Source organism: Geotrypetes seraphini, chromosome 1 (genome assembly GCF_902459505.1).
Source record: "Geotrypetes seraphini chromosome 1, aGeoSer1.1, whole genome shotgun sequence".
NCBI classification, from domain to species: Eukaryota; Metazoa; Chordata; class Amphibia; order Gymnophiona; family Dermophiidae; genus Geotrypetes; species Geotrypetes seraphini.
In genome coordinates, this window is record NC_047084.1 from 216,089,883 (window position 1) to 216,117,880 (window position 27,998).

General features: G+C 44.7%; 1 protein-coding gene across 1 annotated transcript in view; it reads left to right on the plus strand.

Annotated features, from left to right (window-relative positions):
• The first annotated feature begins 5,106 nt into the window (after positions 1 to 5,106).
• The window catches only part of NFXL1 (nuclear transcription factor, X-box binding like 1), a 171,261-nt gene continuing 148,369 nt past the window's right edge, over positions 5,107 to 27,998 (plus strand). Inside the window, exons 1-3 of the mRNA XM_033946064.1 lie at positions 5,107 to 5,729; positions 9,541 to 9,796; positions 18,889 to 19,062. Coding sequence (XP_033801955.1) covers positions 9,556 to 9,796; positions 18,889 to 19,062 — 415 coding nt within the window. The 5' untranslated portion in view covers positions 5,107 to 5,729; positions 9,541 to 9,555. The remainder of the gene's footprint in view (positions 5,730 to 9,540; positions 9,797 to 18,888; positions 19,063 to 27,998) is intronic.

Here is a 27,998-nt window from a genome sequence, read left to right on the forward strand (position 1 = left end):
GGGGCTGACGGCCCTTTTTCTGCCATCATACTCTATGTTTCTATGACCTGGCCGTGCATATAAATTTTAATTGCAATTATCACCAATAATTAAGATCCCAAATTATTAGTGCTAAATGGCTCATTATTCAATTAAATTACACATGTAAAATTGGGCATGTGCAGTCAGCTACACCTAGCCAAATGCATCAGCTGAACCATGTTAGCTGCCACTTTAACAGTTAATGTGTGACCTCCACCGCACTTACTTTACTAGGCTGCAGGGGTGTGAGGGCGGGCCTTTGGGACTTCCGTTGACTGTGTGAAATGTGGACACCTGCATGGGACCTTATTGCATATGATCAATTGAATGTCCCGCTCTGGGCAATTATTGGAATAGGGTGCTGGATTTCCTGGTAAAGATCCTGGGGGTGCCGGTTCAGTGGTCCTATGGGATTCTGGTTTTGGGTCATGATGCAGAGCTGCGGGACCAGAGGTGGGAGAGGACCATTGGCACTTATCCTTTATATTGCTAATCCTAGTGGCCAAGCGGGAGTGCTCCGTGTGTGGATGGATGGGGCGGCCCCCCCCGCAAGGCTTCTGAGCTGGAAATGGTCCCTTTGAGAATTGGCACATTGGGAGTTGCGGTGGTGGGGGAGGCCTAGTGAGCCTAGTGGGTTCTCCTCGGCTGTATGGGTTCCTTTGGGAGCGGGTCCTAGTTGAGGTTAACCTTTTGTGACGCTGCTGTTTCTACTTCTCCAGTCGCTGGAGGGGGGTTTCTGCAGTGGGGTTTTTAGGGTAGTTGTCAACAAAAATTGAGAAACAGGCTCGCTGACTGTGTCCCATATCTCCTATCTCTCTGTCTTTTCTTTCTTAAGTTAGTTGCTTTGCGGCTGGCACTTTGTGGGGTTTTAATCTCCCCCCCTTTTGTGGGGCGGGGCTCCCACAGTTCATTGTGCTGGTCCTCTTTCTCTGCTCTCTTGCATTCTCTGTGATTTGAGATTTGCATTGTGTACTGGTTTTTTGCCTTCCCATGTACCATTTTCTTGGATATTGTTGGCTGTTTTTGCACGGTTTGTGTTTGCTTCACAATAAAAATGTGTCAAACCAAAAAAAACAAACCAGTTAATGTGTGCCAATTACTTCTGGGAACCTTTTACTAAGGTGAGCTAATGGATTTAGCATGCACTAAAGGCCCATATTCTATGAACGGCATTCCAATTGTAGGCGGTGGTAGGTGTCCTACCACTGTCTAACCAGCCAATCGAGATGCATGTCTTCTAAAAAAACACAATCTGAGGCAGGCCGCCTACACTGTAAGTGTCTGTCAGGGTTGAGGAGGCGCATAGGAACACTTAAGTTCACCCAAGGCTGGTCGTGGTTTTGCCCAGAAGTGGCCTTAGGAGAACTTAGGCGGCCCTAGGCGTCTCCCTAGGGGCCATGATAGGTGCCTGGAAATGTAGGCTATTGAAATACTGGCCTACATTTCAAATTAGATATGGCTGCTAAACTGACTGCAGCAAAGGAAATCTTGCCTGCCGTGATCAGCTGAGCACCCACGGCATGGGAAACCCCACCTCAGGTCAGCTGACAGGAAGGATGCACACTCTCTCCTGCCCACCACCCCTGAACCCCCCCCCCCAAAAAAAATAATGTCCCCAGCAGGAGGGATGCCCACTCCCTCCCGAACCCCTATCCCCACCTGGACCTTTAACAGGAAGGCCAGCATGGAGGTAATGCCTACTCCCTCTGGCTGTCAGGCCCACCTCTTTCAGAATAGCGGGCCTTTCCCTTCCCATTGCATCCTGGGATGCATCAAGGAAAGGCTTTAGACACCTGGGCCAATCAGTGTCTTGGGCTTCCTTCCCAGTGTATTCTGGGATGTACTTGGAGTGGCCTAAGACTCCGATTGCCAGAATCCTAAGGCCCTTCCCATGGAAGGCTTTAGGTATCTGGCAATCGGAGTCCTTAGGCCACTCCCAGTGTATCCCAGAATGCACTGGGAAGGAAGCCTAAGACTCCAGATGGCCCTAGACGCCTAAAGCCCCTCCTATGGTTGGGACCTAAGGTGCCTGGGCCAATCAGAAGCCTTAGGCCCCTCCCTATGCATCCAGGATGCACTGGGGACAGGAAAGGCCCGCCATTCTGAAGAGGCGGGGCCTGCCGGATAGAAGGAGTAGGCATCTCTCCATCTGGCCTTTCTGTTAAAGGTCCAGGGGGGTCTGGGTGGGATTTGCGGGGGTGCCAGCAGGAGGGAGTGGGCATCCCTCCAGGGATTGTGCAGGATGCACTGGGACGGGAAAGGCCCGCCATTCTGAAGAGGCGACCTGCCGGCCAGAAGGAGTAGGCATCCCTCCAATCTGGCCTTTCTGTTAAAGGTCCAGGGGGGGTCCGGGTGGGGTTTGGGGGGTGGCCAGCAGGAAGGATTGGGCATCCCTCCTGCCGTGGACATTGTGAGGTGGGCTTGTGTGTGGCAGTGGGAGGGTGTGGGCCATCCCTCCTGACGGCCAACATTGCAGTGGGGTTCAGGGTGTTCCCTGCCGCTCAGCTGATGGTGGCAGGGAGAATTCCCTTGCTGCGATCATTTCTGCAGTATAACACAGCTGTGACATGGGATGCCGGTTAGATAATCGGGGGTGGTTAGCGAATTCTATCTAGGATGCCCATGTGTGAATCTCAAAAGCCACTTTGGCAGCTGCCGAGACCAGGCATCCTATACAGAATCAGGCCCTTATTGCATAAGAAGCCCATATGATAAAATGGGCTTCTTAGCATTTAGCACATGCTTTTAGTGCACATTTAATCCATTCGCGCACCTTAGTAATAAGAGCCCTCTGTATTACCAATAAGGTATAGCCCCCTCCCACACTCAAAAAGCTACCATGGACAGAAATGTGTACTGATTATGGTCTTCACAATGTAGAAAGGGGTTTAAGCATTCATATGGTTAGATATCAGCTTGTAGCATATTAAAAATTAGTGGTGTAGTAAGGTGGGTGGAGAACCTCAGGCATCATCTTAGAAGGGGTGCAGCCAGGAGCAGCATAGCAGCGATATTGACTGGTAGGGGATCCCCAAGTCTCACCAGCTGAAGACTCCCAGCATTCTCTTATCTCTCACTCCATCAATGATGGAAGGGTCTCTTAACTGCACTCTGCCCTTCCCAATATCTCTTGAATCCTTTTATTCTTCACCAGCAGAGGGCAGGGACTCCTACCCGTTGCACAAACCGGGTCCAAGCCCTTCCTCTGATGTAACTTCTTGTTTATGGGACCAGGAAATTTATGTCAAAGGAAAACTTGAGCTGGTGCGAGCAGCAGGTATTCTGCCAGAGAAGAATAGAAAAATGTAAGAGCTATAGAGGGGGGTGTGAGGGGAGGTTAACAGCACCCTCATTTCCAGGGGAGGGTGAATGCTGGGGTGCCATCTTCCTTACTGTGATTATTTGATTGAGCCAAACGATCAACATCCATCACACATCTGTCCCCAGGTTTTTCCTTAGGGTTCCAGATGAACAGCAGGTGCACCAAAATGCACTTCTCAGATATTAAAAAAATAGGCTTGCTTTTCTGAATTAGGTTGTGAAACTGTAAGGCTGTTTATAGCTATTCTGCATGCTGCTTTAAATTCTTTCATTTGTAATTTTTGAATTTGTATCTTATCTTTTCATTGCCGGAGAATATTTCTTCACACATTCATGTAATTAACTCTGGAATTTATTGCCGGAGAATGTGGTGAAAATCAGTTAGCTTAACAGGATTTAAAAAATAGATTTGGATAATTTCCTAAAATGAGAAGTCCTAGGCCATATGAGATGGCTTGGGTAAATCCACTGCTTATTCTAGGATAAGCAGCATAAAATCTGTTTTACTACTTGGGATCTTAGCTAAGGTATTTGAGTCCGGCTTTGGCCACTGTTGGAAACGGATGCTGGGCTTGATGGACCTTCCATCTATCAGAGTATGGCAAGTCTTATGTACTCTGTATCTTTAATTTTTTTAGGGACGCATTCTGATTAAAATTTGTATTCATGATTATTTATTTATGTTATTTAATTATTCATTTTTTCCCCAGTGTGCTCCCTTATGACTCTGGGCAATGGAGGGTTAAGTGACTTGCCCAATCACTAGGAGCTACAATATGGAAAATAAAATATAACATAATTTTAATTACACAATTAAATTAAATGTTTAATAAAAATGCAGGATGCAGCTCTATAAAAGAAAGTATTGGTTCTTTCAGCTCTCTCATGCTTCCTTTCACAGCTGAACTGCTCTCTTTTTACACTGAAAAACAGGAAAGTGTGAGCTTTTGCAGCAAGACAAGTAAAGCCTGAGCACAACCCTCTATCCTACTTTTGTAGAACCTTGCATTTTGCAAAGCGGCATTTAATTTTTTTTTTAACAAATAAATCTACAGTATAGACCAAGAATATACCATCCTTTATTACTTTTCTTGAGACATCTGGAACAATTTGTAGGATCCAGTTTTCCTCAAACAGAAGAGTTATTCTCTAGTCTAGATCATTGTTTCCTTAACCTTTTTTTGAGTAACGGACCCCTTTAAGAATCTGATAAAAGCTATGGACCCTTTTCCCCAGAAATATTCACATAAACACAACCTTAATATAATGCATTTATCGGGATTTAGATTGTCTCATACATAAATGACATACAAAATGTATTATTAAACTAAACAATCATAAAAAACACCCCACTCTTTATAAAGCAAAAAGTAACGGCCACTCATTATAGCTATGAAATACAATCCTCTTGTGCAAATTAAAACAGATCTACTACTACGTCTACTCTTTATAGTGAATATAAATGTTAATTTTTATCTGAACCTCACTCACGGACCCCCTGAAACCCATCCATGGACCCTAGGTTAAGAATACCCCCCTGCCTCTAGATCTATCTTCGAGGTGATCAGCTGAAATCACACCCGCAGTAAAGAGAGAACCATCACCACAAGGCGCCTTGAAATGCCCAGGAAGAAAGGATACCAGTAGTGCCAGAAGGCAAGAGACTATTGGAGCACCAGAAAGAGGCTTGGAATACACTGTGACGAGACCAAGGAACACCAAATGAGGCTTACAATACAGTACTCTGAGAAAGGCCACTTGAGCACTGACAGTGAGGCTGATGTTTGGAATACTTGTGGTTGAATAGCGAATAGGAAAATCGCACACACTACGAGAAAGGTGATCCAAAAACCCGCGAACGTAACAATTTCACTTCAGTCACCCTTCAAAAGTAGGTCAACTGACAACACAGTCTTGCAGAGCCTTCCCGAGCCTAATTCTCTATTCTTTCCGAGGTGTGACGATTCTTCTGATGTCCCCGCCCCCTTCCTTGCCGGCCACGTGGCTAGACTCGTTGTGCCGCTAAGGCATCTGATACTTCCGGTTTCCTTCGCCTCCTGGCTCTGCTGTCCTTTATTAAGTAAACAAGCCTCGCTGCCCCGAAAATCTCTTTACGGCTGCGTTTCTGCTGAAGTAACGAGTAGAGCTAACATTCATGGGCCTCCATCAGCCAAGCGGCACCACAAGGGCTTTTTTTTTGCAGCTACTCCTCATCGCCGGCTGTACGCCTTCTCTTGGTTGACCCTACCTGTATTGACTCGGCAGGCCCCGGGGGCTCCGGAGTGACCCGCAGCTCGTTGTGATTTTGATACTGCCCCGATGAGTGTTCTTAGGACTAGTCTGTCGGAAGAACTCCCCGTGGTTTTTGATAAAGAGACAGCTCCGAGGTAAGCAACTCCAAATTAAAGCCAGCTACGAGTACAGTTCATAGATGTGCAGTTGCTTTCCACAGTGCAAAGGTTTTCTGTGATGGCCTTATTGTTGAAAGTTTGAGTAGTTAGTGGAATGGTAAATAAGAACACGAAAATATTTTGCTGAATTGCCAATATGATCAGTTAAAAAAATTCTTGATATATTTCCGTGTTCTGAATAGGATATGATTTTTTGAAATGAGCTGTCTACGTCTATTGGCTTCTATTCCTGTTCCTAGCCTTCTTCCAGTTTAAGCATCTGCTCTCTGTGTTCCGATCCCACTTTTAGGTATTCCATTTCTGTACACCTATCTTGCTCTACCCTGCATTTCCTATTCTGTGTCTCTATGCCTCTCCTTATCAGCATTGCTCCTCTTATTCCTATCCCCACTCCCATAACTAGCATTGCTCCTCTGTGTCCATACACCATCCCTATGCAGCATCTCCCATTTATGTCCCCCATGTGCATCATTTCCCCTCTGTTTCTGTTGCCTTCCTGTATCCAGCTTCTCCAGCTTCTCCCCTCTTTTCCTCTTCCATTCCAATATATATCTTTTCTCTCCAACCCTACCCAGCTTCTCTCATCTCCCCTCCACTTCCAGCATCTGGCTTACCTATCTGCTCTCCTTCCCACTGTTGGCTCAATATTTGACTCTCTCTTGCTTCATACCATTGACCTGGCTTCTCCTTCTTTTCCTTCCTGTCTATAGTGGGTCCAGCCCCTCTCTCCTTTTGCTCCAGCCCCCCCCTCTGCACTCCCCCTGAATATGATATTTCTTCTGCCCTCCCCCACAAGTTTGATATCTCTTCCTCCCCCCCAAATCTTGAAATCTCTCTTTCTCCATTTCTCCTTTATCTAATATTTCTCTGTCCATCTCTTCCATTATCCCATTGACATCTTTCTCTGCCCTCCCTCCCGAGTCCAACATCTCTCCCTTCTGCCTCCTGTTCTGGCATCACTCACTCACACTCTTCTGGCCACAGTCTGGCACCTTCTGTCCTCGATCTCTTTTACCGAGTCTTACCTTCCTTTTTACTTTCAAAAAGTTGTTGTTGGCGGCAGTGATTCCCAAATGCTGCCAGCCCCAGCCTCTTCTCTCTACTGTGGCCTGCCTTTTTGATGTACTTCCTGTTTCCTCAGAGGTGGGCTGCAGTAGAGAGAAGAGGCTGGGACTGGTAATAGGGCAGGAATTCTTGCCACCACCGACTTTTGAAAAGGAAGGTTAGACTTGGTGAAGTGGGGGTTAAAGATGTAAGACGGGAGATGCTAGACTACACGGAGGTGTGAATGAAAGAGAGATGCTGGTCTGGGAGGAATGGTTTCAACGAAGGATGCAAGCTCTGCAGAGAGGGGGGAAATAGCAAGCAGGCAGGCAAGCTGGTGGCAAGATGCCGCTCCATGAAAAGTGCTGCCTGAGGCTTCTGCCATGACCTAATAATGGGGTTGCTCCTGGGAGCAGATTAAAAAAAAGATGCTGATATGCTTTACCGGCCAAAAAAAAGTCCTAATCTTAGGTTAATAATAACATTCAGAGGGGGGGTAGCTGTTAGTCTCATGCCTCAAATTGGTTAGTCTATAACAGTGGTCTCAAACTCAAACCCTTTGCGGGGCCACATTTTGGATTTGTAGGTACTTGGAGGGCCGCAGAAAAAATAGTTAATATCTTATTAAAGAAATTGCATGAGGTAAAACTCTTTATAGTTTATAAAACTTTCCTTTAACAGTTAAAAGGAAAGATATATAAACTATAAAGAGTTTTACCTTATGCAAAATTGTCATTTCTTTAATAAGACATTAACTATTTTTTCTGCGGCCCTCCAAGTACTCTATTTTTTCTGCAGCCCTCACATTTAAAGTTTAATATCTTTTCTTTCTCAAAACTGACATATTTCAATCACTATATTGAAAATAAAATCATTTTCCCTACCTTTGTTGGCTGGTGACTTTATTTTTCTGTGCTTTTAACTATGTTTCCAGCGCCTTCTTGTCCTTTGACTGTTTTTCTCTCCATCTTCATTTTCTGCCTTGCATCCATCTTTGTTAGAAAAACATACAGGGACTCGTATGTGAATACTAGTCAGTAAATTGAATGAAATAATAAATAGGAGACTGACTATGTAGATACTATGTACCAGTGGGAAGAGAGCAAATGACTCCTAAAAACGCTCAGAGAAGTGAAACTCTGAAGGGGAGGTGGATACCTTCCCTTGGGGCAAGAGTTTACCGTCCAGTCATTGCATTATTACTTTACAGAACTTCACTTTCTAGCCACTGGTAAAATTGTGAACAGTTTAAATAATTTATAAATTGACAAAAAATTGTTCAAAAAATTATACAAAAAGACTCTTGCTCATTGGAAACTATACACTTATCTGTGCAAGCTTTTTAAAGTTTGTGGTTGTACAGGCTCTTAGGGGCCTGTACAACCACAAACTTTAAAAAGCTTGCACAGATAAGTGTATAGTTTCCAATGAGCAAGAGTCTTTTTGTATAATTTTTTGAACAATTTTTTGTCAATTTATAAATTATTTAAACTGTTCACAATTTTACCAGTGGCTAGAAAGTGAAGTTCTGTAAAGTAAAATGCAATGACTGGACGGTAAACTCTTGCCCCAAGGGAAGGTATCCACCTCCCCTTCAGAGTTTCACTTCTCTGAGCGTTTTTAGGAGTCATTTGCTCTCTTCCCACTGGTACATAGTATCTACATAGTCAGTCTCCTATTTATTATTGCATCCATCTTTGGCATTAACTTAATATTCAATTTTTCTGCTTTCTTTTCAAAATCTACGTTTCCATGTCTTACCTTCCCTTCTATTTCTCTCTTCTTCCATCCCTATTTCCATGGTCTGACATCTCTTTCCTTCCTTTCTCTCCCTCCCTCCTTCCTTCCTCCTAGTCTGGCATCTGTCTCCTTCCCTCCCCCATGCCCTGGCATCTCTCCCTCCCCCTCCATGGGCTGATATCTCCTTTCCTTCCCTCCCTCCCATGAACTTGGCTTCTTCTCTTGTTCCTCTCCTCTCCCTTCTCCTTCCTTCCCTCTCTTTCTCCAATTTGGGTGCAGCAGCAACAGAAGCAGCATTTCCCTTCCCCCTTTCCATGTGCAGCGGAAGCATTTCTCTTCCCCTTTCCCTCCCCCTCCCTTTCCCTGTGGTGCAGCAGCAGCTTTTCCCTTCCCCCTTTCCTGTACAGGAGAGACATTTCTCTTCTTCCTTCCTTCCCTCTCCCTTTCCCTGTGCAGCAGCAGCAGCATTTCCCTAGGGTCCCCTTTCCTATGCAGCAGAAGCATTTCTCTTTCCCCTCCCCTTCCGTTCCCTTCCTTGTGGAGCAGCAGTGTGTCTGGCCGGCTCCCTTGCTCAGTCGATTGTTCCTTTCAAAGCCGCGGGTGGCGGCTCCTCGCAACATCCGCGCCTGCGTCTGAAGCCTCTCTGATGTTGGGACATCAGAGAGGCTTCCGATGCAGGAGTGGATAGTGCGAGGAGCCACCCCCCGCGGCTTTGAACGGAACGATGACTGAGCCGGCCAGACATGCTGCTTTTCCACAAGGGAAGGGGGAAGAGAAATGCTGGTGTGGATGGCACCAGGAGCCGCCGCCAGCCTCAGCTTTCATCGGAACAATCAACTGCAGCAAGGGAGCAGTTGATCATCGCGTCCAGACTGCGGGCCGCAAAATAGCACCTGGAGAGCCGCATGCGGCCCACGGGCCGCGTGTTTGAGACCGCTGGTCTATAAGTACTACCAGTCTCTGTAATTTCTGTATTCATAATAATTATTTGTTTTTGTTTCAGGTTTTCTTAGAAGAGATGGACAATAAGGAAGCTGCTTGGCGAAAGGCTGGCAGAGGCCGAGGCCGCAGTGCTGCTATAAACTCTGATTCATTATTGGTCCCAGGGCCTAGAGCTGGGAGAGAAAAAAATGGCTTTCCTTTGAGGGGAGGTCAGGTATCTGCAAACAGCTCCTTGCATGGCTGTGGAAGGGGTAGTGCTTTTTGTGTGTCGGTCAGCAGTTCTACAGGAGTAGGAAATCAGATGAAGGTACCTAATGGTAAGTTCTTTACCCAAATCATTCCTTCAGTCCAGGTTCGAACAGCTGTAATTTCACACAAAGTACAGTATATATGTAGTAGTTAGCAAAACAGCAGTAAATATCTAATGCATATTTTTCTAAAAGAAAAATTTAGGCCCCCTTTTATTTTTTTTTTTTATTTTATTTTTATTCAATAAATTTTTAACAATAAACATACTTGCATTAAAGATTTAGAACATTCTTGCATTGAAGATTTAGAAATAATATACATCAAGCACAAAAATATGCTTAATACAATATCAAAAACTGAAGATTAATTACTTATTATTTAGTCCACAATTTGGATCCAAGAAAAAGGGAAAATAACAATTAGGAAAACATATAAGATAAAATAATCTTATTAGATGAAATCGGAGATGTAGATAACCCCCAGACAGCCAGTTTGTTACACTGTGGGTGATACAATAGAACCAATAATGACTCCCCCCACCATAGCTTTAACAAATTCAGATAATTGTCTCAACTCAAAAAATAGGAAATCTTTTCCTTCTAAAGAAACACAGTATTTCACAGGAAATTTTAAGACAAATGAAGCGCCCAGGGCCAAAACTCTAAGCTTATAACTTAGGAAATCTCTTTTTTTCTGTGTTTCTTTAGACACATCAGGAAAGATACAAATACTTGAGCCGAGAAACTTATCATTCATATGTCTAAAATATGTACATAGAATCAAATCCCTGTCAAACTCTAGGGCAGGGGTGCCCAAATGGTCGATCGCTAAGGCAACTTGAGTTGATCGCGTTGCCTTTGTGATCTTGCTCTTCCTGCCTCACTGAGCCAGGCCAGGCGCGTACAAGCGCCGGATCCAAAAGCCTTCACCTCCGATGTCAATTCTGATGTCGGAAAGGAATTTCAGGGCTAACCAATCGCTGCCTGGCTAGCCTGGAACTTCCTCTCCGACGTTAGAATTGACACTGGGGGAGGGGGGAAGGCTTGTGGGCACGGCGCTTGTACGCGCCAGGCCTGGCTCGGGAAAGCAGGGAGAAATCGGCGTGGTGGCTTATGAGGAGGGGGTAGGGAGAGAGAAAGAATCGTGGAAGTGGAGAAATTGGCGCAATGGCTTGGGGAGGGGCAGGGGGGAGAGAGAAAGAATGACAGGCAGGAGGAGGAGAGAGAAAGAAAGACAGAAATAAAGAGGGAGCAGGGGGAGAGAGAAAGAAAGAGGCTGGCAGGGGGAGAGAGAAAGACAGAAATAAAAAGGAGGGCAGGCGGAAAAAGAAAGAAAGAGAGACAGAAAGAAAGAAAGGCATAAATAAATAAATAAATAAATATTGGATTTACAGAAGAAGGAAGTGCAACCAGAGACTCATGAAATCACCAGACAAAAAGGTAGGAAAAATGATTTATTTTCAATTTAGTGATCAAAATGTTTCCGTTTTGAGAATTAATATCTGCTGTCTATATTTTGCACTATGGCCCCCTTTTACTAAACCGTGATAGTGGTATTTAGCGCTGGGAGTCTATGAGCGTCAGGAGCTGCGAGGGGCATTCAGTGCAGCTCCCTGCGCTAAAAAACGCTATTGCGGTTTAGTAAAAGGGGAGGAGGTTATTTGTCTATTTTTGTCTAGTTGTTACTGAGGTGATATTGCATATTTTAAAGTCATCTGCCTTGACCTCTGAAAAAAACCCCAAATACAAATGATAATTAACATTTTCTCTTTATACAGTGTACTTTGTGTTTTTTAAAATTTTATTGTTGGTAGATCATTTTGACTTGGTCATTTTAAAAGTAGCTTGCAAGCCAAAAAAGTGTGGGCACCCCTGCTTTAGGGCAAAAGACACAATAATAATAATAAACTTTATTCTTATATACCGCCCTGCCATAAGTTTTGACGGTTTACACTGAACATTCAGAATGAGAGTTGTTCTTTCAGTTATGACTTCAAGTGAGTCTTCCAAAAAGTTTGTAAGGTTTAAATCACTGTGATGTACTTCACTTTTTTCTCCTGGAGTAGAGGCAAGTTGGTTCTTCCCCATATTCATAGATAGATATTGTACTCTAGTTATTGTCGGAAGGCTTTCTAATGGAATTAGCAAAATCTTTCAGATACTTCCGTACCATTACTAATGGAGCAATTACAGGTGATTTTGGAAAATTAAGGAACCTTAAATTATTCCTCCTCTACTTATTTTCTGTGAATTCCGTTTTTCTCTGTATAGAGGATCTTTCTTTAAGTATCTCTGTTTCCACACTTTTAATTTGATTAATCTGTTCCTTGTGATTTTTTAAAGATTCACTTTGCTCTTCCAACTTAATTCCATGTGCTATGACCTGAGAGCTGATAGTAATACAATCTGTATGAACTACAGTCATAGCCTTCTTAAGGTTTGAGTCAATAGTGACTATTGCCCTCCACAGGTCGTCTAAATTAACTTTAGCAGGCTTAACTAAATCCCCAAACTGGATATCAGAAGAAGGAACGGTCTTACCAGTTCCAGCAATGGAAGACCTAGTTAGTAGAATATCTTCAGTGGAAGTCTGTCTCACAAGAGATTTTTCTTCCACCTCTCCTCACCGTCTTCCTGGAAAAGCTGGGTTACCACTTGTACTGCAACTGTTCACCCCTCAGGTTGGGGAGGAGGCTGTGTTTTTATCGGGCTTAGTGAAGCCCGATCCAAACTGAGGTTTGCTGATGCACTTGGCAATCTTCCTGAGGTCTGGGGCGTCCCCTTAGGTTGACGTGCAACTCCAGCGTCATCTGGATGAATCTTGAGCCTCCAGCCGCCGGAGGAGCCGGCCGAGGGGCTTCTTTCCTCTTGCCCATGATATGCAAACAAGCACCTGGTTGTGGAGAGCTTACTCGCCAGGAAATTAATAACAAACCTCCGAAGCAGCAAATGAAGCCAGGTAAGGGAGTTTGACAGTGAGACACGGAGCTGTGTGTCACACTCCCATCTCAATCACCATCTTGAATCCTCAGTCCCCCTTTTATTAAGTTGCGTAAGGGTTTTAAAAAAAAAATTGCAGACTGCTGCGGTAAAAGCTCTGATGCTTATAGGAATTCTTTTATCACTGGTGAAGTATGATTTGGAGTATGGCAACTCTACAGTTACTGAACCTTACTACCAGGTTGTGCTTTAAATAAATTGTTCACAGGTTTACACTTTTTATTTCCTCGCTTAGAATACAATACAATAAATCAATTTCTAGACAGCATAACCAGGTAGTTAAATTTGGTTTACAAAAGATTAGTAATACGTACAGGATGAAATAGTTAAAGAATTAGTTACCAATGAATTTTTTGAAAAGATGAGTTTTTAACTGCTTTCTAAATTGAAGATAAGAGTGAGATGTTAGAATCCAAGACATTTACTGGGGGCTTTTTTGGGGTTTTTTTTTCCGAGCATGTGAGAATTTTTTCAATATGCATCAAGTTTCAAGTTTTTTTTCATATCTGATAAAATCGTTTTTTTTTCAAGGATAACGAAGCATTCTTTTGCTTTACCTTCCATCCTCCTGGGCTGTCCTTCAGTTCCTCAGTTGTCTTCCTACAAGCAGGATGGTAGGAACTTGTCTGTTCTGCTTGTTTTTCTTTTCATTTAAATTCAGTCTTTTTCACTTACAGTTTGCAAGGTTTTTTGGTGCTGCAGAAAATCCATCTTGTGGGACAGCTCTGGCTGCAGGACAGTGCAGACTCTGTCAAGAGTCTGCTTCCAAGGGGCAGACTGTTTTGCACTGCACCTACTTTAAACAACCTGCATTAATAGTACAGGGACTTGGGGACCATTCCCTTGGGAGCAAGGCTTGCCCCAGGTTTGTCTGCAGTGGATTTGAGTACATGCTGAGTGGCTCTGTGGTGGTTTTTCCAGAATCAGGGCTAACTGCTTTCCTCCCCTCATTTGCGTGCACATGATCTGGTGGGGGTTGAGGTCTCTGGCCGGTTCGTTGGTCCCGAGAGCCAGTAGGAAGACACAAGCAGTCCGGATTCCAGGTTTGTTGAGACAGAGGTTCTCCCTGTAAGTGTTTGCAGGCGCAGCTTCCATACTTGCAGATCCCACGATACAGCATGGCACAGTGAGTAACAGGTTGACAGCCTGACAAAATTGGGGGGGGGGGGGGCGTCTGTAAAATCATTTTTTTAAGGTTCTGGGGTTAGAGCTAAGTTTCCCCCACCTCTAAAATCACTATTTTTATTCTCCAGTGTAACTCCCCTGGACCATTTTTGTCACTAAAATCACTGTCATTGTGGCAATCTTTGATTTCTCGATTTGAAATAGAAGCCTCAAAACACCTTGATTTTGCTTAAGAACAGGTGTGATGTACTCCTCAGGCCATGATAACTTGGATTCAGGCCAGATTCGCCATGGATGGCTGTCTGAGGATCGTCTGTGTCCCACGTGCCTTACAGCTTGTTGGGGGGGGGAAATGGGACTTAGCCTCCCTTAGTCCCTTGGGGGGGGGAGGTCTTAGTATCCAAATGGGGCAATGGCCAGGACAAAAAGTCCAAGTTTAATTTGGAGAGCAGCAGAAGTGCGTCCCTGGTGAAGTGCAGTCAATGGAGCTGCTGCAAAACCCCAGAAAGGAGCTCTTGAGTATCCTTGGAGGCCGTGTGTTCATCTTGGACAGGGATTCCCCCTGAAGTCATCATTTTGATGTTTGACGCCTACAGGATTGATGAGGACTGCATGGAACCCTCGAGCATCGCGTTCATTCTAGTGCCTGAGGTTCCACCCCCCTTAACGTAATTCCCCGGCAATAATAGAAAGAATCATGCGCATCACAGGGAGATCCAGTGTGAGGAAGACTGGGCTGGAGAGGGATCTCTTTCAATGCTTTTACTCTCCCAGTCAAGATCTCTGTACCAGGAGATGCTGCTTCAACTATTGGGGGGGAGGGGGGGGAGGATTCAGATCTGGTGGAAGCACCTGATTTTGGAGAGGATCCAACTGTGCACAGACTATTTAAGCCTTCAGTGCTTTTGGAGGTGATTACAGACTCCCTATAGGAATTAAAGATTGTAGCAGAGGACTGCAGAGTCCAGCACGCAGAGCAAAGACTACTTGTTTTCCCTCAAGATATTATTTTAAAAAAATGCTCATGGACCTTTGGGAGGTCTAAGAGGGGTCCTTTCAGGTGGTCAATGCCGATGGATCCTGAATTTAACCAGCTCTTTGTTCCACCAAAAGAGGATCCCCTGGGGGTGCAGGTTACCAAACGTACCTCCCTTCTCAATGAAGGTGGCATGGTATTAAATGATACCTAGGACTGCAGGCTGGAATTCATTCATGAGAAGCTCTTCGAGGCTTGAGGCTGCAGCCTCAGGTTTTAAAACAGTTGCAGCAACGTCTTTTGTTGCCTGGGCTTACCACTCTGAATTGTGCTGTGATCCAGAGGCAATTGCTGGGAGTGATCACAAGTTTTTAATGTCTGGAGTGGATTGTGTAGCTGATTCTTTGCTATATAGCCAAAATATCTGCTTATTCCATTTCTGCCTGCAGGATGCTATGGATCAGGCAGTTGGTGGGGGGTTTCTCCTCCAAGGAGACCTTGAGTAAATTACTGTGTAAGAGACCTTTACTTTGGGTAAGGTCTGGATAATTGTATGGCCAGCATGCAGGATCACAAGCCAAAGTCTTTACTGGACAGCAGACCTCAAGCCCCTAGACTCAGGTCACAATGATTTTTGGCCTCCAGATGATATAGCCAGTTCTTGGCAGAGCCTTCAGGCCAGAGGTCAGTTCAAAGCTCAAGACGAGGATCTTCAGGATCCTGCTCTGCAACAGCTCCCAAGAAGTAGTTATGATGCCAAGCCATCAGCCGACCTTTCACGCATTAACAGGAGGTTATTGGCCTATGGGGGAGTGTGGGTGAAGATCACCACAGATTGCTGGGTGCTGGACATTATATGGGAGGGGTACAAACTTGAGTTCTTTCATCCCCTCTCAGACCTTTTTCTAGGCTCCAGCTAGGAGGCCAGAAAAATAAAAAGCGGCCAAAGTCAGAGCAACATTACAAATATTGCTGGATTTGGAAACCTTAGAGCCCATACCAGAGGAAGACTCGGGCTGCGGCAGATATCCGATATACTTTATAGTGCCCAAAACAGGCTCAGAAGACTGGAGGCTGATTCTAGACCTCAAAGTAGTGAATGAGACACTCAAGATACCACGTTTCCACATGGAGACAATGTGATTGGTGTTGGCATTGGCGGCGCTGGGGGAATTTCTTGCCTCCCTAGATTTGATGGAGGTGTATCTGTACATTCCCATTTTTTCCTGAGCACAGGAAGTTTTTGCGGTTCCATGTGCTAGAGCTACACTGCCAGTTCGTGGCCTTGTCCTTTGAGTTGGCCATGGCACCACAGACCTTCACCAAGGTAATGGTGCCACCTGTGCAGAATGGGTATACAAGTCCATCCGTTCCTGGATGATTGGCTAATCAGAGCCCAGTCTGAATCCGAGGGCAGACTAGTGGATCATGGAGTACTTCCAATTGCTGCAGAAGCTGGGCTGGGTGTTCAACTTTCAGAAAAGCCACCTGAAGCCAATGCAGATCTTGGAGTATCTGGGAATCCGGTTCAACATAAGGGAAAACAGTGTTCCTCCCAGAAGCCCAGAGAGAAGCTTCGGCTTCAGATACGGGTGTAACAGAGCGAGTCTACTCTTACTGTAGATTCTGCAATCAATGGTTGTGTCCATGGACATAGCCCCCTGGGCAAGGGTGCACTTGCGTCCGCTTCAGGATGTGCTCCTTTTCCGATGGTGCTTTCAGAGGTATGCGCTTCACCAATAGTGACTTGCTCAGCGGAAGCTCGTTGCAGTCTGGCCTGGTGGTTGGAACCCCCAGTCTTTTACTAGAGGAATTCCCTCTCGCATCTATGCATGGATGATCCTAACGTCAGACATCAGCCTATTCGGCTGGGGAGCATGGGGGCATCCAGTTTAGGGACACAGTCCCCTTTCAAGAAGAAGTGGTCAATCAACTGCTTGAATCTCTGAGCCACCCGCCTGATACTTCAGGTGATTGGGAGTGAGCTGCAGAACAAAGTGGTACAAGTTTTCTTGGACAACATAAAGGCGGTAGCCTATACCAATCACCAGGGGGGGCTCAAAGAGTGCTGCTTTTCTCTTGGAAGCCCATATGCTGTTTTGATAGGCAGAGGCTCATCTTCTGGCATTCCCGGTGGCACATGTGACAGAAATGGACATTGTGCAAGTGGATTTCCTCATTCAGAAGACCCTGGATCCCGGAGAGTGTCACCGTCTCAGGAACCTTCAACTGTGTGGCGAATTGGTGGGGGCGCCCAACATTCAATCTAGAATCTAGATGGTGGTTCGGTTCTTCAGTTGAAGATACGAGACAGGAAGCAAAAGCCTAAATACTCTGGTGCAACACTGGCCAAAAGCAGGATGTCTTTATTTGTTTTGGGCCTAGGATTAATAAGAGCACTGTAACCGTACATCCAGATGTGCCAGGTTTTTGAAGGATGCATCATGGCATGGCTCTGTCTTCCAGTGCGTGAGCATTTTTCAGACATGCAGTCTTAATCTGATCCTCCAGGCGCCCTTTGGAACATACTTCCTTGAGGGACTTCACCATCAAGACAGTGTTCTCTGGTGGCAATTGCCTCCACCCACAAGGGTGGAGCTTGCGGCTTTGCCAACAGAAGTGCGACTGGGAGGAGGGAGCAGGCCAGAGGAGGTAAACGCCCATGGGAGGCATGAATTTGGAATGCGGAGCGGAGGGGGACGACGAGGGGCGCATTGGAACATGGGAGGGAGGAGGAGGAGGGTCGTGTTTGTACAGGAAGGGAAGAAGAAGGGGTATGTATGTTGGCACAGGAATGGAGAGGCAGTATCCCGGTTCGTAAGTACGAGTTCGACGTAAGTCAAGCGTACTTAAACCGGGGACTGCCTGTACTTCTTAAACACCCTTTCTGACTGACACTCCCCTCTCCCAAAAAAGGAATATATATCTTCTTCCTCTACTCTGGTGTTCCCCTCTCTGCCATCCCTCACCAATCTATCCAGCCGTGTTACTGTCTGTTTTCACCATGACTCTGATCCTACTTCTTCTGCAGCTCTGTTGACAGAAAATTTCAAAGCTCAGTTGCTGCTGCCTCCTGTACCTTCAGCAAGGCTGTAATTGCTGCTCTTCCCCCTTGGGAGCCGAAGCTGCTGTGATCTCTTCCTGGCTTTGGAGCAGTAGACAAACATGACAAACCCTCCTCTCCAGTCATCAAAATGACAACTGAATTTATGACTATAGTATACAAGCTGCTAAATCAATTTGATGAAATTTATTAGAATATGGGCAGTATGACCATTGCATATTAAATGGTGTCCCCTAGTTACATAAATGTTAAAATGTATAAACATCAAACAATATTGGCACAAAAGAAAACTAAAGTTTAGAGGCTCATTTTCAAAGCATTTAGACACATAAAGTACTATATGGTACTTTTGTGTGTCTTAAATGGTTTGAAAATGAGCCATATAGTATAGTACAGTATTTATTCTGATATCTGCATATACTTGCAATAGGTTCAAAATGGATCACAAAGAGAACAGTGGGAATACTCATGAATCACATAAATACGATCAAAGCAATATACGTAACAGGTCCTGGAACAGGCAAGATGTTTTTTGAAGACTAGCTGGTGTTGCTGTATTAAGTTAATTCTTTGTTTTCCTTTAACTTTGCTGCTTTTCCAAAATTGGAGAGCTGCAGCTATCATTTTATTCAGTTTCTAGTATCAACACAACAATGACTTTAAAATATACTATAGCTTCATGCCAAATCCTGGTATTCTATCCTATCCCAGCTCATCTGTTTTGAGAGAAAGCATAGTGACCCAGGGAAGGTGCATTTCAAGATTCTCTTTTGGCTCTCTTGGTGTCTGTCTATGCCATTTCAAATGCACAGTTACTTCAGGGGTTCTAGAAAAGCAGGTGTCAACATTTTTGATTCATACTTTAAGAACATATTTTAGTTATTTGTATGTTAATTCCTTGTAGTAGTGATATTAGATCTGTTGCAGTAATTAATATTGCTGTGTGAAGTAGTTGCTTTAGCTTCATGATCAGTGACTCATCTTGTTTGTTTACAGAGCTGGCATCTCAGAAAAAATTTGAGGAAATCAAAGCGGCTAATCAAGCTGCAGTGCAAAAGCTTGCAGTTGATCATTACAGTTCTTCATCTGAGGATGAGGGGGATGAAGAGATTGAAGGAAAACATGGAAAGATCTTGGCCTTAACATTTACAAAATATACCAATCAGACAGGTATGACTCTCTCCCTCTAGATTTGAGTATGAGAAAATAACTTAGCCCTGATTATTGAACCAGAATTTTAAAGCAGCTACTTTTTTTTCTCTATCATTGTTTGCTAGCTGAGCTGTCATAGCAAGAAGACTACAGGGGTTGTTTAATTATGAATGTGGTACACATGCATCCTAAATCTGACTAATGTCTCTATTGCACAGCAGCTGAGATTCCATTCCTTTCCCCTTGCCGAGATTGAATGCTCCATCCCTGACTGATCCAAGAACCTGGACTTGTGAATCAGGCACTTGGCCATCGAGTTGGACATGTTAGCTGTTCTGATAGTACTAACATGAAGAATATATGTTCAGTGGTTTTATTTATGTATGCATAATTTTAATCTCTTAATGTATTGACATATCATTTTTGTGAATTTAGATTTTTGTTTTTTAATAATCTGGGCTTGGATGTTTCCCATTCTGTACTTATGTAATTATGATTTGAGTGATAAGAGCAGCGGACTGAGAATCGGGGCTCAGATTCCTCTGCTGCTCTTTGTGCCCTTGGACAAGTCACTTAATCCTCATAGCCTTAAGTTCAAAGCATAGTATAAATCCCCATAGACAGCGGCATCTACAGTGTAGGTGCACTTTGGCGCTGTTTATAGGATCTGATCCTTAGGGGTTGATTCTATAATCTAATCTAATCTGGGATTTATGAGTCATTCTATGTCTAAAGAGGTTCAAGGCAACTTGTAGAACAATTTTGGCAATACAGTTAGTGCAAAGCAACAAAAGTAGAAGAGATGCATTATAGAACCTATGCGATTCTATGAAGTGGTGATTGTTAAATCATGCAGACAGCGAGATAATTTGGGTTCAGAAATGTTACAGGAAGTACTTTACATAATATTATATTACATAGGGTTACATTACATATAACACGGTGAGAAGAGCTATTACAGTTGATGCAAGATATCATGAGGTAGATAGTCTGCTAACGTTACAAGCTGGTGGTTCATAATGTACATGGTGCTAATGTGGCGATGAGGTGAAGAATGCTTATGTGAGTTGGTTTCCATGAATGAGTTATAGAAACATAGAAACATGATGGCAGATAAAGGCCAAATGGCCCATCTAGTCTGCCCATCCGCAGTAACCATTAACTCTTTCTCTCTACGAGAGATCCCACGTGCCTATCCCAGGCCCTTTTAAATTCAGACACAGTCTCTGTCTCCACCACCTCTTCTGGGAGACTGTTCTATGCATCTACCACCCTTTCTGTAAAAAAGTATTTCCTTAGATTACTCCAGAGCCTATCACCTCCTAACTTCATCCTATGCCCTCTCATTGCAGAGTTTTTGTTTTTTTTTCAAATGAAAGAGACTCGACTCATGCGCATTACATTACATAGTATGTAAACATCTCTATCATATCTCCCCTCTCCCGCCTTTCCTCCAAAGTATACAGATTGAGATCTTTAAGTCTGTCCCCATACGCCTTATCACGAAGACCACACACCATTTTAGTAGTCTTCCTCTGGACAGACTCCATCCTTTTTATATCTGAAGAAGTATAATCATGTAACCCCTATTACCGTGAGCTACATTAGCTCCCAGTTGAGGCCCGGGTGATCTTTAAGTTGGGATGTTTATACTATAAAGTTGCTTTTGGTGCCACTCTGCTTTACCTTGTTGATAGATTTGTTACTATGATTCATGGGAACAGTAGACAATCTCATGCCTTATTTATGTTCCCTTCTGTTAAGGGCTGTAAAAATAAGAAATATCATGGGTACTGTTTTTCCTATCAAGCAGCTCAATTCGATAAAGAATTCCGCCCATTACTGACCAGATCAATATCTTATAAACATTACAGAAAACTTTTGAAAACTTTTCTTTTTTCTAAATTTGTAGCTAGTTAATTCTTGCGTATTGCTTTATCTCTGTATTCACTCATAGCATAATCTTTTGTAAACCACTTTGAACTAAGGGTTATGTGGTATAGAAATCTGTTGTTATGTTATGTTTGAAGGTGCGGCCTCCAGAATTGTACACAATATTCTAAATGAGGTCTAACCAAAGTCTTATACAGGGGCATCAATACCTCCTTTTTCCTACTAGCCATAACTCTCCCTATGCAACCTAGCATCCCTCTAGCTTTCGCCGTCACCTTTTCAACTGTTGGGCCACCTTAATATCATCACATACAATCACATCCAAGACCCGCTCTTCTGTCGTGCACATAAGCTCGTCACTCACTAATTTGTACCGTTCCCTCGGGTTTTTGCAGCCCAAATGCATGACCTTGCATTTCTTAGCATTAAATTTTAGCTGCCAAATTTCAGACTATTATGACCAAGAATTGTGGGATTTAGTTCTTGTTAGAGTATCTGGAGTCAAAGAGATAGGTCTTTAGTTTTTTACGCCTATGTTAAAAGCCTACATTAATTACCTTAATGAGTGCTAACAAGCTCATAATTGGGGAAAAAATGTAATTGGTTGATAGGTGCCTACTTGATTCTATAAAGAGCCTATCACATGACAGCTAATGGCACCTAATGCCTAAATGGGCATATTTGGGAGTGGAGTAAAAGAGAGGCACGATTCTGAAAAGAACTTGGGCCTCTTCAAAGTAGGCAAATGAAACCCTCATCTACATTGGAGGTACCTAAGTTTTGTGGTAGGTGCGATTCTGTAAACGTTGCCTAAGCATAATTTGGCATACAAACAGTACCTTTTTTTTGAGATGCCTACCGATTTAGGTGCAGTATACAGAATCTGGCTCTAATGCCTACCTAGTGGGTGCTAATGTTAAAAGTGGTATTGCAGCCAAGATGGTGTTATGCTGAGAAGCTTGTGAAATTGGTTTTTCTTAAGCTCCATGGAGTTGAGCATGTCGGTTCTCTTGCCGGAAAAATAGGCAAAAGTCTGGTCCCAGCAGTTAGCCAAGTACCGCTGATGAAGCAAACTACCATTGAAGATTATAGAAAGCTGACTGTCCCACGTTGGCTTTCTCCTCTTCTCAAGCGCAGCACGCGCAATGCATGCAGGTGAGCGACGCTAGTGGTAACAGGATCTCGTTGAGTCCCGATAATAGAACAGCACCCCTGCAGCCTGGAAGGAGCCTATTCGATGGATAGCAGCAGCATGGAAGCTTGACTTCTTTATCGCTGTCCAGGAATCTTTCCTCGATAGAATTTTCTCCCCTACAGCAAGATTTGGCGACAAGGGTGTCCACTACACAGACTTTGTAACTGTGAGTAGGGGGAAAGACCCTTCTGAAAGTTCTATAGGTGTGAAAATTAAGAAACCAGTCATTATAACCTTAGAGGTACTTTGGGAGCTATACAGGACTTAAATTCCTGAGAAGAGTAGATAGAATGGAAGTTAAAATGAAAAATGTTTCTGAACAAATTGCTTCAGTCCCAAAGCTCTGTTCAGCAATTGAAGAAAGTAACAACTTTGGAACAGAAGATGGAGAAGGTACAGAATCTGGGGGTAGCTATAGTGAAGGATAAGATCTTAACTCATCGAAAGATTGAATATTTGGAAAATCAGTTAAGGAGGAACAACTTGAGATTTTTAATTTTCCCAAGTCCCCCTTAATATCAGCAGTGGACTTGGTGAAACGATATTTAAAGGAGGTCCTTAAGATACCAGATGAAGCCCTTCTACCAATTGTGAAAGCTCAGTATTCTGGGAAAGACATGGGAGGGGATTGGACCTCGGGAAGAACAGACCCAATAGTGAACTTAACTGACCTTTTTAGAATCATCTCTCAAAATAGTTACCCAGAGATTGACTCTTAATTGTAACATTTGCTCTGGAACCGGATTGCAATAATGCTTTACGTTTATATTTCCGTAACATTAATCAGCAGTTTATGGGGTCAAATATTCAGATATTTCCTGATTTATCTAGATACACATAAAAGACGCCAGTCATTCTTGGCCTATACATAGATTGAGAGTGAATGCTCTGGGAGTCAACTTTGTATTGAAATCTCCCTGTATATGTATTGTATTGCTTGAGGGTTCAGCTTTTACTTTTTTTTTTTTTTTACCCAAAACAGCTATTGGACTTTCTTGTAGCTAAAGTGGAGATTATGGTGATTGTATGATTATTGAAAGGGGAAGGAATTCTGTGAGTGGGCTGAGATAATGAAGTGGGGAAGCTTCCAGGGAAAGTATTTTGTTTACCCTTATTGATTATTTCTATGCATCTTGGATCTTATTTTGGATATATTGTGAACTGTCCTAAGATGTTGTTTTCCTGATATTTTTTTTAAATTTTCTTTTTATAATAGTACTGAAATTTCATTATCATGGATGTATTGAAGTGAATTTAAATTTGAAATGTTAGAGAAAAAAGTGATATTTCACTAGGTAGCAGTAGAATGTGTGGACAATTTGTAGGTTTGCACACTGATACATAAATTGACAGGAGTTAGGTTCCATTAGGTCTGTTTAATCCTATTTTTATCATATATACTCATATATAAACTGAGGTAACCTTACCCCCCAAAAAAGAGGGGGGGGAGGTTGACTTGAATATCAACAGAGGTTAGAAACTCCGTTCCCACTCTCATTACTCTTTCCAAACAATACCTAGCTGTTGGTCACACCGCCTCACACTTCTATAAACTCCTCAAATCTTTACTACCTATCCCAATCTCCTCTTTACAACACTCATGGGAATCAGATTTTGAAATTCCCATCTCAGACAAAGCTTGGTCTCACATCTTTAAATCCACTTTCCACACCTCAAGATCAGCCTCTTTTCTCCAGAGTATGTTTTTCCTTTTACATAGAGCTCAATGGACTCCTATAAAATCCCATAAGATTAATCCTTCTCTCAAAACTGCTGGACTTGTCATACTGAGATAGGCTCCTTGAAACATTTACTCTTTTCTTGTTCTGCAATACACTCCTTTTGGGAATCTGTTTGGGACACAATTTGCTCCATATTTCACATATATCAAATGTTGCTGTTGAAGTCCTTTGCCCTGGAGAGAATAATGTCCACTGATTATGTTTTTCTTTTGGATCTTTTACTTTCCCTAGCTTTAAAGATTCTCCTAAGTTCATGGAAAGATCTCTCCAAAGTTTCTCATTCCCAGTGGTGGAATCTAGTCTGCCTCACATATAGAACTGAAGCAAACCCAGCCAAATCCACTAAAAGATTTTCTCAATTTCAGGAAAAAGGGAAATCTTTAAAGTTATACTTAAATGATAACATTTCTTGACATATCGCTCCATATTTTTTTTTCTCCATTCCATTTTATTTATTTATCATCTCCGTCTCCATCAGAATATTGCTCTATTTTGATTCATGCAGTTACTGTTTTGCCATTGGCTTTATGGCCGAGAAGCTTTACTATTGTTATTTACATATTTCCCTTTTCTTCTAATAAATAAATCTTGACTTAAAAGAAACTTGGGTTATAACTGTAAGCCAGTCTACAAAGACATTTTTGCCATAAGTTTTAATACATTGTTTAACTTTACAATGGCTCATTTTTACCTCTTTGCTTCCCTGACATAAACCTTAAAAATAGAAAATAGCTTTTTTTATCCCAGGACAAGCAGGCAGCATATTCTCTATATGTGGGTGACGTCATCCACGGAGCCCCTTCGCGGACAGCTTTTCAAGCAAACTTGATTGAAGATCTTAACGTTTGCTAGTGCTGCACCACGCATGCGTGTGCCTTCCCGCCCCACTAGAGGGCGGGTTTCCTCAACGTGGTCCTCAGTTCTTAGTTTTCCGCAGAGCCAGAAAGCCCTGTCTCTCTTCCCTGCGTTTCTAAATGCCTTTCTTGCACCGTGGCTTCTTTTATTCTTTTCCTTCGGAAGTTGCTGTGCCCTGTGTCTGTTTTTCTTTTTCTCACCTGAAAAAATTTTTTTTTAATTTTTTTGGTTTTCCCTTTTCGTTCGCGACTGGGGGACCCCGTTTATTTCTTGGCTGCCAGCCTCGCAGTGGCTGCGGAATTCCTTCTTGCCTTATGTCCCGGCCTCTTACCGGGTTCAAGAAGTGCACACAGTGTGGTCGGGTGATTTCCATCACAGACCCGCACCGTTGGTGTATACCTTGCCTGGGTGTTGACCACCCCAAGGACTCTTGCCCTCGTTGTGCCACCCTTCAGCCTCGGGCTCTTTGTCGATGGCGGGCCAAGATTGTAGAACTCTTCAACATGGACCCGCAGGCAGATAAATCCTCGACCCCGGTCTCAGCCTCGACCTCAGTCTTGACGTCGGTCTCAAAGACCTCGGTCCCTAGCAAGTCTCCCTCGACTTCGAAGGCCTCGACAGCTCCGGCTTCGAAGACCTCGGCCTCGGGTAAGTTTCCTCTTCCTCCTCCATCTTCGGAGTCTCTGGCCAACCAGGCAGTGAGTGTAGTCTTGCCGGCCTCGACGAGACCTCCTCCTAAGCGTGCCTCCATGTTACAGGAATAGTCTTCATCGGGGTCGCCCTTGTTGGAGCGCACTGCTGCACCAGTTTGTCCAAATCCTTTGGTCTCGGTGCCGATGTTCGAGGATATGCTTAAGGCTATCTTAACCTCGCAGATTTCCTCTGCTTTGGCTCAGCTTGCCCTGGCCTCGACCTCGCTCGTTGTTGACCAGCCTGAGTGTCGTGCCGAGGGCTCTCGAGGCAAGGTGTGTCGGTCTTGACGCTCGTCCTCGAGTGCCTCCTCGCCTACTCCCTTGAGGCGGACTTCTCCCGCCGCCCGTCCTCGGTCGAAGCACTGGCCTAAATATACTTCTTCCTCGAGGCAATGGGCCGCCAAGCGGTCCAGGGATTCTCCCCTGAGGCGGGGTAGGTCACCAGTTCCTCGCACTACGGGGTCCATCAAGCCCTCGGACCTGGCCCTGTCTGACCCTTGTCTTCACCGGTCTCCAGTACCGTCTTGGTCTCCGAACCGAGGGGCTTCGAGGTCGAAGACTCCAGCCTCCCTACCAAGTTGGAGGGACTCTTCTTCCCAAGGCGAGCTCCCCGTGTCTCCGTTCCTCGGACTCCTGGGTCCTCGCCTTCCAGGCTCTTTAAGCGCAGTTTGTTGTTGACTCCCCCTCATTCTTTCAGTGGGGCCTCCTCGACATCCAAACATAACATAAATTATATCTGAATTGTCATGACATCAGAAGTATTCAGCCATTGTTTTCTGCTGATTAGGTGGAGAAGGGAGGGGCTCTGTTTTACTTCTAAGGTTAATTGCATTATCTTTGGGACATTGCTGTGAACAAGGCTGCCCTGGAACTTCAACAAGATAAGTTGCTCTGCATTTCATATTCTGCTCTTTTCACTGGTTTTCAGCATTATATCTGCTTAATTTCTCTTCTCATCCCTGTTTCATACTAAAAAAAAAAAAAAGCACAAAAAAATATCAGACCATGGAGGGGGAGGGAGAGATGCCAGTTAAAAGGAAAGATATATAAACTATAAAGAGTTTTACCTCATGCAAAATTGTCATTTCTTTAATAAGACATTAACTATTTTATCCCAGGACAAGCAGGCATGATATTCTCACATGTGGGTGACGTCATCTACGGAGCCCCGATGCGGACAGCATTTCAAGCAAACTTGATTGAAGATTCAAGCTTGCTGGCTGCACCACGCATGTGTGCCTCCTGCTCCACTAGAGGGCGCATCCCCTCTTCGTGGTCTCCAGTTTGATTTTTTCCGCTGTGCTAAGAAGACACGTTTTTCTTAGCGCTGCCCTAGTGCCTTCTTTGCACCGCGATTTACTATTTTTTTTTTCTTTTCTTCGTAAAAGTCGCTCTGCATAACAAAAAATCTTTTCTTCCTGCTCATCGCGCTTTTCGCGCCTTTTTCTCGCGATCCGGGGGCTCCCGGATCGCCGCGACCGCGAGGCCTGATTGGCCGCGGCCACCTGGATGTCCCGGCCCATTACGGGCTTTAAAAAGTGCACCGGGTGCGAGCGTCTTCTATCTCTCACAGACCCGCATCGCTGGTGCATCCTTTGCCTGGGGGCCGACCATCCAACGGAAACTTGCCCCCGGTGTGCAACTTTTCAACAGCGGGTGCTCCGCCACCGACGGGCCCGCATGGCAGAGCTATTTGCTACTGATCAACCCTCGACCTCGGCCTTGAGATCGGCCCCGGCCTTGATCTCGGCCTCGAGTACATCGGCCCCGCCTCGGGACTCGACTTCGAAGACCTCGAGCTCTCATACGTCCTCTGCCCTAGGTAAGTCCCCTCTTCCCTCCTCAGGTTCCACATCGTCGAAGAAGCCAACCTCGGGGACAATGGCCGCACAGAGTGGAAACTCCTTACCCACGGCCCCGGTAAAAACCCCGAAGACCTCGGGACGTGCCTCCACCCCTCGGGAATGCTCCGAAGCGAGATCACCCCCGGTGGAGAGCACAGCGGCCTTGGACATGCCATCGATGCTGTCCGTGCCCGTATTCCAGGACCTGCTCCGAGCAATGATCACAACGGAGCTATCCGCTGCCATGGCTCACCTTCAACCGGCCTTGGCCTCGACCTCGCATGCGCCGGACCAGCCTGAGCAACGCGCCGAGACCCCTCGAGGAAAACCGCGCCGTTCTCGTAGCCTCTCCTCTTCATCGGATTCCTCCCCGAGGCATTCGAGGCATTCAAAACGAAAATCGAGACCCCTCTCTAAGAAAGCCCGGAGTTCCCCTCCGGTACGAGGGCGCACCCCCTCGACTCGATCGGGGGAGCCGCTAAGGGTCACCGAGCTGTCTCTTACCAACCCACAGCTCCTATTGACTCCCCCCTCGGTCCGGAGCTCCGGCCCGAGGCCCTAGGCCCGAGGCCCCCCTCCGCACCTCCACCGAGCCCCCTCCCCATCGGGGGCCGCCTTCAAGCCTACTACCCTCACTGGAAAGCCATCACGTCGGACTCATGGGTCCTTGGCGTGATCTCATCAGTGTACTCGCTCAACTTTCAAGAGGTACCCCCCAACAGTCCACCGAGCG